This window comes from Erinaceus europaeus, chromosome 17 (genome assembly GCF_950295315.1).
Source record: "Erinaceus europaeus chromosome 17, mEriEur2.1, whole genome shotgun sequence".
Lineage (NCBI taxonomy): Eukaryota > Metazoa > Chordata > Mammalia > Eulipotyphla > Erinaceidae > Erinaceus > Erinaceus europaeus.
This window is the reverse complement of record NC_080178.1, coordinates 58,398,742-58,411,860: the sequence shown is the minus strand read 5'-3', so window position 1 is coordinate 58,411,860 and position 13,119 is coordinate 58,398,742. Positions and strand designations below refer to the sequence as shown.

Genomic DNA, 13,119 nt, shown 5'->3' with positions numbered 1-13,119 from the left:
TGGACTGAGGACCCCACCATTATGTCCTGGAGTTCCACTTCCCCAGAGACCTACCTTACTAGGGATAGAGAGAGGCAGACTGGGAGTATGGATCAACCAGTCCAGTCAATGCCCATGTTCAGCGGGGAAGCAATTACGGAAGCCAGACCTTCCACCTTCTTCACCCCACAATGACCTTGGGTCCATATTCCCAGAGGGATAGAGAATTGGAAAGCTAGGGAAGGGGATGGGATATAGAGATCTGGTGATGGGAATTGTGAGGAGTTGTACCCCTCCTATCCTACGATTTTGTTAGTCTTTTTTTTAAATAAAAAGATTAATAAAAAAATGTAAAAATAATAAAGAGAAAAAAAAGTTTGCTACAAGAAAGTAAAAGACTTTGGGGTTGGAGGGGAGCGTTTAGGTCCTGGACATGATGGCAGGAGGACCTAGTAGGAGTTGAAGTACTATGTGGAAAACTGGGAAATGTTATGCATGCAAAAACTATTGTATTTTACTGTCAACTGTAAACCATTAATCCCCCAATAGGAAAATTAATATATATATATGAAAAGAAAGCTAATCTCAATTACCGTCACTCCAAAAACAAAGCTTTGTCCAACAAAGCAAGTTTCAACTGCTTTAGTTAGTAGGCTCTGAGTTGCATCACTGCCCAGTGTTTTGGGAATTTCATTAGGATCCTGAATGAACCTGGATTGAAATAAATAAATATAAATAAATAAAGTGAAGAGATAAACTCTGGAATTTTAACTTGCCATAAGTCAGAAGATAGTTTCGAAAATGTGGCATGACTCCATCACCTGAGACCCTAGTAGCAAACATGCTGACATAGATTTCTTCTGTCAAGCAGTTAGGGAAGAAGGGTAAAAAAAAATGAAGGGAGAAAAAGCCTACATATATGCTCTTTCATTCCAAGAACTTAATAGGTCAAACTATGTAAGTAATGTTGCCATACCAGTGACAAAATTTTTAACTTCTGGTTTGCAAATGTTCCCTCACATAAATCTCCCACCTCAAGGGACCTTTGAATGCTAACTTTAATTTCTGTAATTCTGCCCCAAACTATTTTTCTTTCCCATTTCTCTAATGGATTAGCTTTGTAGTTTAGTGTACTGATAACTAAGTTAGCCTAAATAAAAGGAGCCTAGGTTTAACACCATCATGCATTTAGGAAATAAACATGTTTCTGTTACTTGAATATATATAAAGGAACTGATGGTGTGAGATTAAGATATATCTTTACTAAAGGTGTAAACAGGAAAAAGAATGCTTAAAACAGTCCTACTTCTGTCCCACTCTCTGAAGGGAGGTTGGGTCAAGTCAACTTTGCCACTTGAGGAAGACTGGTCCTTAAATGAGTGCAGACTAATGTTCCTACCTGAGACCATGGACTCAGGTTATACAGACTCCTGTGCTAAGTATGAATAAGATACGGGCCCCAGGTCAGATTTACCTGGTAAATAGTTAATTGTACTTACATATTTTCAAGTATGGGAGCTACTCTCTGCCCTGATACAACTTTGCAGTCCTATTCTCAACCCTGACACCATCTTTCCAAACAATACTTTTAGTCTACCTGTAGGTTAGCTATCAAGCTCCAACAAAAATTACCACAGTAATGGGGCTCTAGGACTATACCTAAAATAGACTTCCTAGCTTTCTATCCATCCTAAGATCACTATTCCCATATGCTCTATTCCTAATTTATGCTTCCTATTCATTAAACATTTTGTTCTGCTTTATTATCTTACTACGTTTCAGCCACTAAGTAGTGGATGATACTATGACTTCACCGTAAACTCCCTGGGCAGATTGACTACACCAATGTGTCCCAGAACCTCACCTCTCCAGAGCCCTACCCCATTAGGGAAAGACAGAAACAGGCTGGGGATATAAATCGATTAGCCAACACCCATTTCCAGTGGAGCAATTACAGAAGCCAGACCTTCTACCTTCTGCACCTCAAAGAATTTTAGCCTAACTCTCAGAGGGGGAGAAATGTTAGGAAAAGATGATCAGATTCTGAACTCCAATTCTATCAGGACCTAGAAAGAGAAGAGGGGGAAAAAAGAAGAAGAAAAAGGGAAGGACATTCAGAAGTAGAAGTAGTAGGTGTGACTTAGAAAGAGAAGGCAGGGTCATAGAAAAATAAGGGCAGATACATATATATTTATAGAAGTAATAGGCAACCCATATTTGTGATCTTAGGAGAATTAATGCAGTTTCCAATGGAGAGATTGGGGACACAGAACTCTGGTGATGGGAATGGTGTGGAATTATACCTGTTACCTTATAATTTTGTAAATCAATATTAAATCATTAATAAAAAAATCAGTCCTACCTGTGCAAATCAGTAGCTGTAAAACCAAAATATGTATCTAAGCAGCTTCCAAAGACAGTAATGCCAAGCAATCGGTTCGATTCTGCAACTTTTAAGGAAAGCTTATATCTGTAACTGACATTTTCAGCTTCACCAGTAAACCCACATTTTGGACAATTAAACCTGGAAAGTAGAAGAAAAAGGTATAGATGGTCACGAAAAGGTTTTCTACATAATGAAAAACAAATCCAGGAAGGTATGCTTTTTTTGGTTTGTTTTATTTATTTATTTATTTATTTATTTCCCCTTTTTTGTTGCCCTTGTTTTTCATTGTTGTTGTTAGATAAGACAGAGAGAAATGGAGAGAGGAGGGGGAGAGGGGGAGAGAAAGATAAGACACCTGCAGACAGACCTGCTTCACTGCCTGTGAAGTGACTCCTCTGCAGGTGGGGAGCTGGGGGCTCGAACTGGGATCCTTGTGCTTTGCGCCACATGGTGCGCTTAAACCACTGGACTATCGCCTGACTCCCAAAAGTATGCTTTGTATATTAATGCTCTTTTACAACTTACATTCTTCTTAAACTATTTTACACCAACTGCTTTTGAATGTCTCTATTCATTATACCTGTAGTTACTAATCTAAGTAGCACCATACAGGAAAACTAAATATAATGAAGTAAGTACCATGCCAAAAAGACAACCTGAAATTTAATAGTCTATCTCCTGTAGGGAGAACAGTATCTAAAAGAGAATAATGAATATGTGTGAAACACTTAATAGATTAAGAATGTACTTCCATTTTTCTCTCCACTATAAACAATTTTCTTCTTTTGATTGTTTATTTTCTTACAAATTTTAAAAAATATTTATTTATTTTGCATAGAGGCTGAGAGAAACTGAAAGGGGAGAGGAGACAGAGACGGGGGGGGGGAGAGGGGGGGAGAGAGAGAGAGACTGAGACCTGTAGTACTATTTCACTGCTCACAAAGCTTTCTCCCTACAGGTGGGGGTCTGGAGGCTTGAATTCAGGTCTTAATACACTGTAATGTGTGCGCTTAACCGCGTGAGTCACTGCCCTTCCCATAAAAATAATTTTAGGGAGTTGGGTGGTAGCACAGCGGGCTAAGCGCAAGTGGCGTAAAGCACAAGGATCTGTGTAAGCATCCGGGTTCATGCCCCACCCCCACTCCCCACCTGCAGGGGAGTTGCTTCACAAGTAGTGAAGCAGGTCTGCAGATGTCTACTTTTCTCTCCCCATCTCTGTCTTCCCCTCCTCTCTCCATTTCTCTCTGTCCTATCCAACAACGACAACAAGAATAACTACAATAAAACAGTAAGGGCAACAAAAGGGAATACATATTAAAAAAAAAAAGATCTATGGGAATCTGCTGAGAATTTAGCAGATCACAAAAAATTAATTGATTTTACATCAATGTTTTCACAGTCAAAGATTTTCTGGTCAAAAGCATGTCCAATGTAACTATTGTCTTGATAGTTCTTAAATCTCTTATATCTTGACTTCCTTTTAAAAATATTTTACTTATTTCCTTTTTATAGAAACAGAGAAATTGAGAGGGGAGGGGAGGTAGACAACTGCAGTACTGTCTCACCTCTTGTGAAGATTCCCACCCCAGGGGATTGAACCTAGGTCCTTGCACACTGTAATATGTGCTCTACTTGGTGTGTCCAACGACTGGCCAATACCATGACTTTTCAATGTTCAAAGTCTATGATCACATGATACAAAGAAACAGGTAAAAAGTTCCTTTAAAAGCTTTCTTGGTGTGGTCCAGGAGGTGGCGCAGTGGCTAAGGCACTAGACTCTCAAGCATGAGGTCCTGAGTTCAATCCCCAGCAATACACGTACCAGATTGATGTCTGGTTCTTTCTCTCTTTCCTCCTATCTTTCTAGTAAATAAATAAAATCTTTAAAAAAAAAGAAAGAAAGAAAGCTTTCTTGGTTAAAAGTGTTTTTTTCTTCCTTCTGTTAAGGTGTTTAGTATTTTTGAGACATTAAGTTTTGTCAAAAATTCTCATTCTTAGTTTATGTACTGGCTTCTTATTTTATTTCCATTGCTCATGTGAATGTTTGTTTTTGGTTTTTTTAATAAAGCTTTTGTTAAAGCTGCCAGAGGCTTTGGTATGGTGCTAGGTTGTACTTGGAATATGGGAAGTGCAAGTAAAAAAACTGGTTGAGGTATTTAATATCCTCTGAACCATAAAGTAATCTCCATAACTTTAGCATTTCACTCTTATATAATAGTAAACATAAAATTAGAAATAAATGTTGAATTTTTCATGACAAACCCCCCCTTTTTAAAAAGTGTTTGCATCTTCCTCATAGTTATGTTAAATATGATTACTATCAGTGGTATATAGGTTTTACCCCTCCCCTTTTTTCTACATGTTTGTAATACTTTATATCTGATGCCCATTTTCTGTTAATAATTTAGCAACCTGACCTTTTAAAACATCTGTGGTAATGGCTACTTCTAGGACTTAACAATCTGGCTTATAAAGAAATGGCAAGATGCATATATTGATAGAAAACATTGATAAAGACAGTTGTATAAACTTGACTGACATCAGGGAGTTGGGTGGTAGCGCAGCGGGTTAAGCGCATGTGGCGCAAAACCCAAGGACCTGAGGAAGGATCCCAGTTCGAGCCCCTGGTTCCCTATTTGCTGAAGCAGGTCTGCAGGTGTCTATCTTCCTCTCTCCCTCTCTATCTTCCCCTCCTCTCTCCATTTATCTCTGTCCTATGTAACAATGACGACACCAATAATAACAACAATAATAACTACAACAACAATGAAAAACAACAAGGGCAATAAAAGGAAAAATAAATTTAAAAAAAACCAAAAACTTGATTGACATCAGATAACCACTAGGGGGAGCCTAATACCCACAACTTCCAAGGCAACTGCTTTGAACAAAAGTTAATTCTACAGGTGAGAAGCTTTCGAACCGTCATTATTAGGTTTGTTCTATTTATTTTTGTCACATTGACGATGTATCTGTTTCAATTACATAATCTTACTCAAATCTTCTGCAGTTTGTGCTGTCATCTGGCTATAGAGTCAAACAAAGGTAACTGACTTACCAGTGGCTAAAACTTTAGTAGTACCAAGCTCCAGTGAAACAAATTAATTTTTAAGAACATATTAGACTTTCCTTAAGTGTGCCATATATCAATAATACACTTAGACCTGATGTAAAATTCTCAGAATCTTAGATTAATATGTATCAGCATTTTGAAGTTTTCAACAATTTCATTTTGATATGTGGACTAGGTATTTATTCCAAATGGAAAGTATCAAGTGTAACTGAATATTATGACCCAAATCCAAGGCTTTGGATTCTTAAACTTGAGTTACTTTTTATATAAAAGCTATAAAAGCAAGGGAAAAAACCAAATCCAACATGGTAAACAATGAATCATCTTGAAAATAGAGTAGGGCTGAACATGAACTAGGCCTACCAGCACTAATACATAAACACACCTTAAGCAAACACACACACAGTGGAGGTGTTTACTGGTATACTTTCCTCGATCTTTTGGGAATACAGTAAGAATAATAATTAGTATTAGTAAGGAATACTATAGAGCTCAAACTACAGTATACACATGCAGATCACCTGAATTCCTTGTTAAAAATAAATGTTTTGACTCAGTAAATCTGGATAAGATCCAGACCCATCCTCCCTCCCTCTCTCCCTCTCCCTCTCTCTCTCTCCCCCTTTCCCCTCTCCTCCCCTTCCTTTCTTATCAGCTTTGGTTTACGGTGACATGGGTTTTGAGCCTAGGGTTTTGAAGCCATAGGAATGAGAACGTCTTTGGATAACCATTATGCTATCTCCTTTGCCCCGCACAAAGTCTGCATCTCTAACCTACTCTGAGGTGATGCCAACACAGCTGCTCCTCAGTTCACAGTCTGAGATGCAGGGATAGAGACAATACAGTCACATCAGTTCTCTGGCTTAGCTTCCAAAGGAACCTTTACTTCCAAAGTATCATGCTATGGAATAGCAGCTTTCAGATGCTTTTGGTCTCAGGACCCTTTCTACTCTTCAAAATTATTAAGGACAGAGTTTTTGCTTATGTGGATAATATTCACCAGTATGTATTTCTCATTAAAAATGAGAAATTTAAATGAAAGTATGAAGTTTAAATGTCTAAAAGTACTTATTAAAAAAACGGCCTCCAGGAGCAGTGGATTCGTAGTGCAGGCAACCAGCAATAACCTTGGAGGGGAAAAAAATGTACTTTGTATTTTTAACAATGTATGTATGGCCAGCAGGATAGTTCACCTGGGGGCAATTGTGTGAAAATAAAAAGCAAACAAGTATATTTGCTCCCTACCCCATCTTCTAGGATGTACTGGAAGTAGGCTAAGCATTAGAACCAGTTCTGATACAGTCTCTGAGAAATTATTTATTTCCAAAGCAGTATTTAGCCAAAACTTAGAAATGTCCCATTTGTAACAGAACATTTCCCTTCAATTCTATTATAGGATTTAAAAAAGAGCTAGCTAGAGAGATAAATCCTGTTATATTGAATCCTGGCTTGCCTTGTCCTTGAGTCAAAGGAAATCTATAATGTACAATTGCCTGTGTTCTTGAATGCTCATAAACTCCACTTTTACCTTTTATAAAGCAGGATCAATCGAGAAAAGCACTTTTGACATGAAGGATATAGAAAGCTTGAATTCTGGAGATCAAGAACCGAGGCAAGAAGAAATTTTCTCCTTTTATTCATTGGTTTCATATGTAGCCTGTAGAAGAAAACAGCCATGACAAATCGCACATGTTTAATTTCATTAACATTTATTACTTTTCTGTCTTACGAAAACTATATAGTCATGTTGTTAAGAAAACTGTAGCGAGGGCGGGGGTAGGTAGCATAATGGTTATGCAAAGAGACTCTCGTGCCTGAAGCTCCAAATGCCCAGATTCAATCCCCTGCACCACCATAAGTCAGAGCTGAGCAGTGCTCTGGTGCCTCTCTCTGTGTCTTTCTCTCTTTGTATCTCTCTCAAAATAAAATAAATAAAATACTTAAAAAAAATAAATATTTAGAAAAAAATAGAAAAAGAAAACTATTGCGCACAAAGCTCTGGTCACTGTACCACCTTCTGGGGCAGAAAAAGCTTTGGACTCTCAGGACCCTCAAACATGAGCTCCCCAGCCTGGTCCCAGGCATTCATTGCTTGTGCTGGCATGATGCTCTGGTTCTCTTACTTTCTTTTTCTCAGTAAAAATAAATAAACTAACAAACAAAACCCAAATCAAACCAAACAAACAAAACACCCAGGGCCTGCAAAACAGCTCACTTAGAAGTTTCTTCGGTTAACTGACCCCCTATATATTAATTTATTCATTACCACACTGCATTAAACCTATTCGCTTCATGTCCTCCCCCCCAACCAAAGTAAGATCTCATAAGGTATAATTTTTTAAACCCCTAGTGCAGCCTGTACTGGAATTGGTGTACTGCTCCAAAGTAAAAGACTAGGCTGGGTGGATAGGGGTGGTGGTGGGAAGAGTACAGGTCCTGGGAAAGGGTGACAGAGGGCCTAGTGGGGGCTGTATTGTTATGTGGAAAACTGGGAAATGTTATGCATATCAAACTACTGTACTCACTGTTGAATGTAAAACATTAATCCCCCAATAAAGGGAAAAAAAAAATAAATCCCTAGTTTGCCAAGCTCCAAAACGACATAGGAATGATAGCTATTAACTTACAACCATCAAATGATAGGCGACCTTCCTGAAGGTGGGGAGCCAGGGGCTGAACCGGGATTCCTATGCTGGACCTTGCGCTTTGCACCCTGTGCACTTAACCCGCTGCACTACTGATATTCGCTGACCCCCGATATTCTTTTGTTGTTGTTGCCTCCAGGGCTATTGCTGGGGCTCAGTGCCTTGACTACGAATCCACTACTCCTGAAGGCCATCTTTCCCCCTTTTGTTGTCCATTGTTGTTATTGTTGTTGTTATTGTTACTACTAGATAGGACAGAGAGAAATCGAGAGGGAAGACTGAGAGAGGGAGAGAAAAACACCTACAGACATGCGTCACGGCTTGTGAAGAGACCCCCCTACAAGTGGGGAGCTGGGGGCTTAAACGGGGATCCTTATGCTGGTCCTAGCACTTAGCTCCATGTGCGCTTAACCCGCTATGCTACCGCCAGGCCCCTTTAATGGTGATTTTTATTTACTTACTGGATAGAGACAGAGAGAAACTGAGAAGGTATGGGGAGATAGAGAAGGAAAAAGACAGAGACACCTACAGCCTTGCTTCACCACTTGTGAAGCTTTCCCTGTGCAGGTGGGGACCTGAGGCTTGAACCTGGGTCCTTGAGCACTGTGAGTGCTTAAGCAGGAGCGCCACTGCTTGGCCCTCAAATCATATTCTTTACACAACGGTCATCAAACTTAGGCTTTAGGAAGTGGGTTATGGCTTAGGTTTAGGACACTGCTAAGTGTTGTGAGAAAAACAATAAAAACCAAGGCACATCTGGTACTAAAATGTACACTCTGGTATACCACTCAACAAATAAAAAAAAAACTTACACAGACCTGCATATTTGAGGATTAATTTCAACTCTAATTGTGAAAGCACTATTGCTGTGTTATCATTTTTGAAAAGGCCAGTTAAACTGTCTTTAGGGGCTTTTCGCCACCTAGTGCATCAAGTAAGTACTGCCTAGAAAATCATAACAACAGTACATTTGAGAACTAAAGTGAAAAATGTCATTAAGTTAATCTTACTGTTTGTTTCACCTGATATTGTCAGCAAGTGGCAAAAGGATTCCCCACTTATTGCCTGTGGGCAAAAATGCAAAACTATCCTTTCAGTCAATGACTGTTAAGTTTCCCCTTTGCTATTTTCAAAGCTTTTCTTTCTTTTTCTTTTTCTTTAACCAGAGCACTACTCATTTCTGGCTCATGGTGGTGTAGGGGATTGAACCTGGGACTTTGGAGCCTCGGGCATAAGAGTCTCTTTGCATAACCATTATGCTATCTATCCCTGCCTTTTTCAAAGCTTTTCTTTGTGGTATTTATTAATCCATACTGCTTAACCTGCAATGTGATAAATTCATGTTAGATAATTGAATTGGACAGATAAGTGAACAAAGTACCAAAAACTGAATGAAGGTTAGGTTACAGAAACTGATAATCTTGGGAACAATGTCATTTGTGTGGTATCTCTTGCAATTAATTATGAATTAAATTTTATTCGGATGGGTGGTGATTTTGTATTTCAGCCCCATCACAGCAAGCCATATTCCCACTTAACAGGCTTGATATATTTAGTTACTGTTCTGTTGTGACATATCAAGTGTTGGAGATACTAGTAAGTGATGAACAAAACAATCAAGGTCCCTGCCTGGTCTAGTTCAAGGAATTATATTCTGGCAAAAAAAAAAAAAAATGATTTTTGACCCCCTAAATCCCTATATATCAGAGAAGAAGCTGTTCTAGGTGAAAGGAAGTGCAAACTAGGAGCACATGATTTTTTTTGGGTGGTGCATCTGGTTGAGCGCACATGTTACAATAGCAACGATCTGGGTTTGAGCCTCTGGCTCCCACCTGCAAGGAGAAAACTTTGCAAGTGGTAAAGCAGGGCTGCAGCTGTCTCTCTCCCTCTCTATCACACCCCCCCCCCCTTGATTTCTGGCTGTCTCTAGCCAATAAGTAAAGATAATAAAGAAAATAATAATAAAGTAAATTATATATTTATTTTCTTACCTGAGCTCAGCTCTGGCTTACTTTGGTGCTGTGGATAGAATCTTCTGGCATAGCCATTATGCCATCTCCCCAGCCCAGATTTTTTGTTTACATGGATGTTTGCCTTACTGGTATAGCAGCAGAGTTCTGGAATAGGCAGAGAACCCGATTTCAATTCTCACAACTTTCAGCTAGAAAATGGCTGGTCTAACCTATTTGGACTGTCTAATGGTAAACCATACTTGCAATCAATGTGGTTATAATTAAACCATCAATCCCGAGACCATTTCAGTCTCTCAGATTACTTTATCATTCTTTGCTTTAATCTGTTATCTGGTGGCTTTACAGTTGAACATCCTCATTAACAAATTCTCAGAAGGTGCCTTACTTGTTTCTGAAAAGTCGTGCCCCATACATTTTCTCTTTTGGACTAGATTAGAAAATCTAGAATAATTCTTATGAAGCGTTAGATCCCGGAAAAAAATAATTAAGTAGTGTGGATTGCATATAGGGTAAAATTAGAGAAGTGTAACATGTGGTTCCTATTTTAAGGAAGTTCGTAATCCAGCTGGGTTCATTACTTGGGAGGGCTCCACATCACTGTGTGGTCTGCTGAAGGGCAGTTAAGAGACAAGAAGAAGATCCTCTCTGGGAGTTGAACATTTCTTGAGCATATGGAGAGAGATAGAAAAGTACAAGCGTCAGGTGGAGGGTAGATAGCATAATGGTTATGCAAACAGACTCTTATGCCTGAGGCTTCAAAATCCCAGGTTCAATATCCCCCCCCCCACCACCACCACCATAAACCAGAGAACAGTGCTCTGGTAAAACAAAAGTACATGCCTCTCTGGTATGTAGGCAAGAGAGAAATAGAGAATGAAGAGGGAAAGGAGAGAAGAGAGAGGGGGAGGCCCCCTACCCCAGCCTCTCAGTCTTCTTGGCCTTTACAGTCTCCTCTCGTCAGGGACACAGAAGCCAAAGTTTTTGTCTTGAGATGCTCACACCTACATCCAACAGCATTTTATGGCCTTGCAATCCGGCAGGGAGGGAGTGCCATTCTGGCTGTTTTTGGCCATTTCTTCTGGCTAGCTGCAGGGTGCAGGGGGGGAGGCATGGAGGGTTGTATTCCCTAAGCAAATCACTAACAGTCCCCCATCTGATTAAATAACTAAAACTTCAATAGACATCAAAGATCAAGAAACTGCCAATGGGATCAGGCCTAGAATCACGTTTGCTTCCTAATCCATCAAAATATTTGCTCAATCATCATACTGTAGTCATTTCTGCAAATAACTCAATAAAGGCATGCAAACAACCCTGTAGGCACTTGGAAAGATGTTTATTGTCACCAATTATTAAGAAAAATGCAAATCAGGTGGGGGTAGATAGCATAATGGTTATGCAAAAAAACCCTCATTCCTGAGGCTCTGAAGTCCCAGCTTCAGTCTCCCATATCACCATAAGCCAGAGCTGATCAGTGTTCTGGAAAAAAATAAAAGGTGGGGGCTGGGCGGTAGTGCATCAGATTAAGCGCAGATAGTGTGAAGCACAAGGACTGGAGCATGGGTCCCAGTTCAAGCACACACACCCCCCCCCCCCCCGCAGGGGAGCGGTTTTGCAATTAATGAAGCAAGTCTGCAGGTATCTTTTTCTCCCCCTATCTTCTCCTCCCCTCTAATTTCTCTCTGTTCCATCCAATAACAAGAGTAGTAGCAAAAAAAAGATGACCTCCAGGCGCAGTGGATTCTTAGTGCAGGCACTGAGCCCCAGCAATAACCATGGAGGAAAAAAAAAAAAGCAAATCAAAACCACAAATACCTACCACCTCACACCTACTAGAATGTCTAATAAAGAAACAAATATCCGCAAGGTTGTAGAGAAAAAGGAACCTTCACGTACCATTGGTGGGGAATGTAATTTGGAGAAATTACTACGAAAATATAACGATTTCTCAAAAAAAAAAAAAAATCAAGGCTAGTAAGACTATGATTCAGTGATTCGATGTCTATTTACCTACGTAAAATATGAAAACATTAATTCAAAAATATGTAGGTAGCACATTCTCTCAAGTATTATTTGCAATAGCCAACATATGGAAATGATCTGAAATGGCCATGAATGGATGAATGGATATAAAGGATGGACTATAGACAGTGGAATACTACTCAGTTGTAGAAAAAAGATGAATCCTGTCACTTGCAAAATGGATGGACCTAAAGAGTATTATGGTAATTCAGGTAGAGAAGAATAAATAAATATTGTATGGTTTCACTTCTGTGTAGAAGATGGAAAAACAAATAAATTAAGAGAAGGCAGAGTGATGGCACAGTGATTATGCAAAAGATTTCTAGGTCTGAGGCTCCAAGTTCCCAAATTTAAGCCCCTTCCTGGCACTATTATAAGCCTCTGTCCCCAAGAAGTCAGAGGGTGGGATTTTAGTCCCAGGCAACAACCCATTCCAGGATTGCTCTGCTATTTTCCAAAAGTAACCTTCATTAGCACAGACCCATTAAGAATTGGACATGAACTGGGGAAACAGCACAAAGGTTATGCAAAACTTCCTCCTTGCCAGAGGCACCAAAGGTCCCAGCACCACTATAAACCAGAGGTGAGCAGTGCTCTAGTAAAAATTCACCATACCCCATCTTGGATGGAGCTTGGAGTTGTGTTAAGCGAGATAAGTCAGAAACAGAAGAATGAATATGGGATGATCTCACTCGTAGACAGAAGCTGAAAAACAAAATCAGAAGGGAAGATACTAAGTAGAACTTGGACTGGATTTGGTGTGTTGCACCAAAGTAAAAGACTCGGGTGGGAGGCAGGGTTTAGGTCCTGGAACATAATGGCAGAGGAGGACCTAATGGGGGTTGAATTGTTATGTGGAAAACTGGGAAATGTTATGCATGCAAAAACTATTGTATTTTATTGTCATCTCTAAATCATTAGTCACCCAATAAAGAAAAAAAAATCCATGTAACTCTTATGGCAGCCTAACATTGTTTCTTTTCTTTCTTATTTTATTTTATTTTTTATTGTCTTTATTTATTGGATAGAGACAGCCAGAAA

General features: G+C 39.4%; 1 protein-coding gene across 4 annotated transcripts in view; it reads right to left on the bottom strand.

Moving 5' to 3' along the window:
* DDIAS (DNA damage induced apoptosis suppressor) overlaps positions 1-13,119 on the bottom strand; it is a 29,911-nt gene that overhangs the window by 14,116 nt on the left and 2,676 nt on the right. For 2 of the 4 annotated variants that reach the window (XM_060176753.1, XM_060176754.1), the window contains 4 exons: positions 10,075-10,200; positions 6,967-7,095; positions 2,342-2,503; positions 573-690 (listed from right to left, as the gene is read on the bottom strand). In XM_060176753.1, coding sequence (XP_060032736.1) covers positions 573-690; positions 2,342-2,503; positions 6,967-7,088 — 402 coding nt within the window. In that variant the 5' untranslated portion in view covers positions 7,089-7,095; positions 10,075-10,200. Of the gene's footprint in view, positions 1-572; positions 691-2,341; positions 2,504-6,966; positions 7,096-10,074; positions 10,201-13,119 lie in introns of those variants that run through there. The other 2 variants (XM_007537110.3, XM_060176756.1) reach the window with 2 other exon arrangements.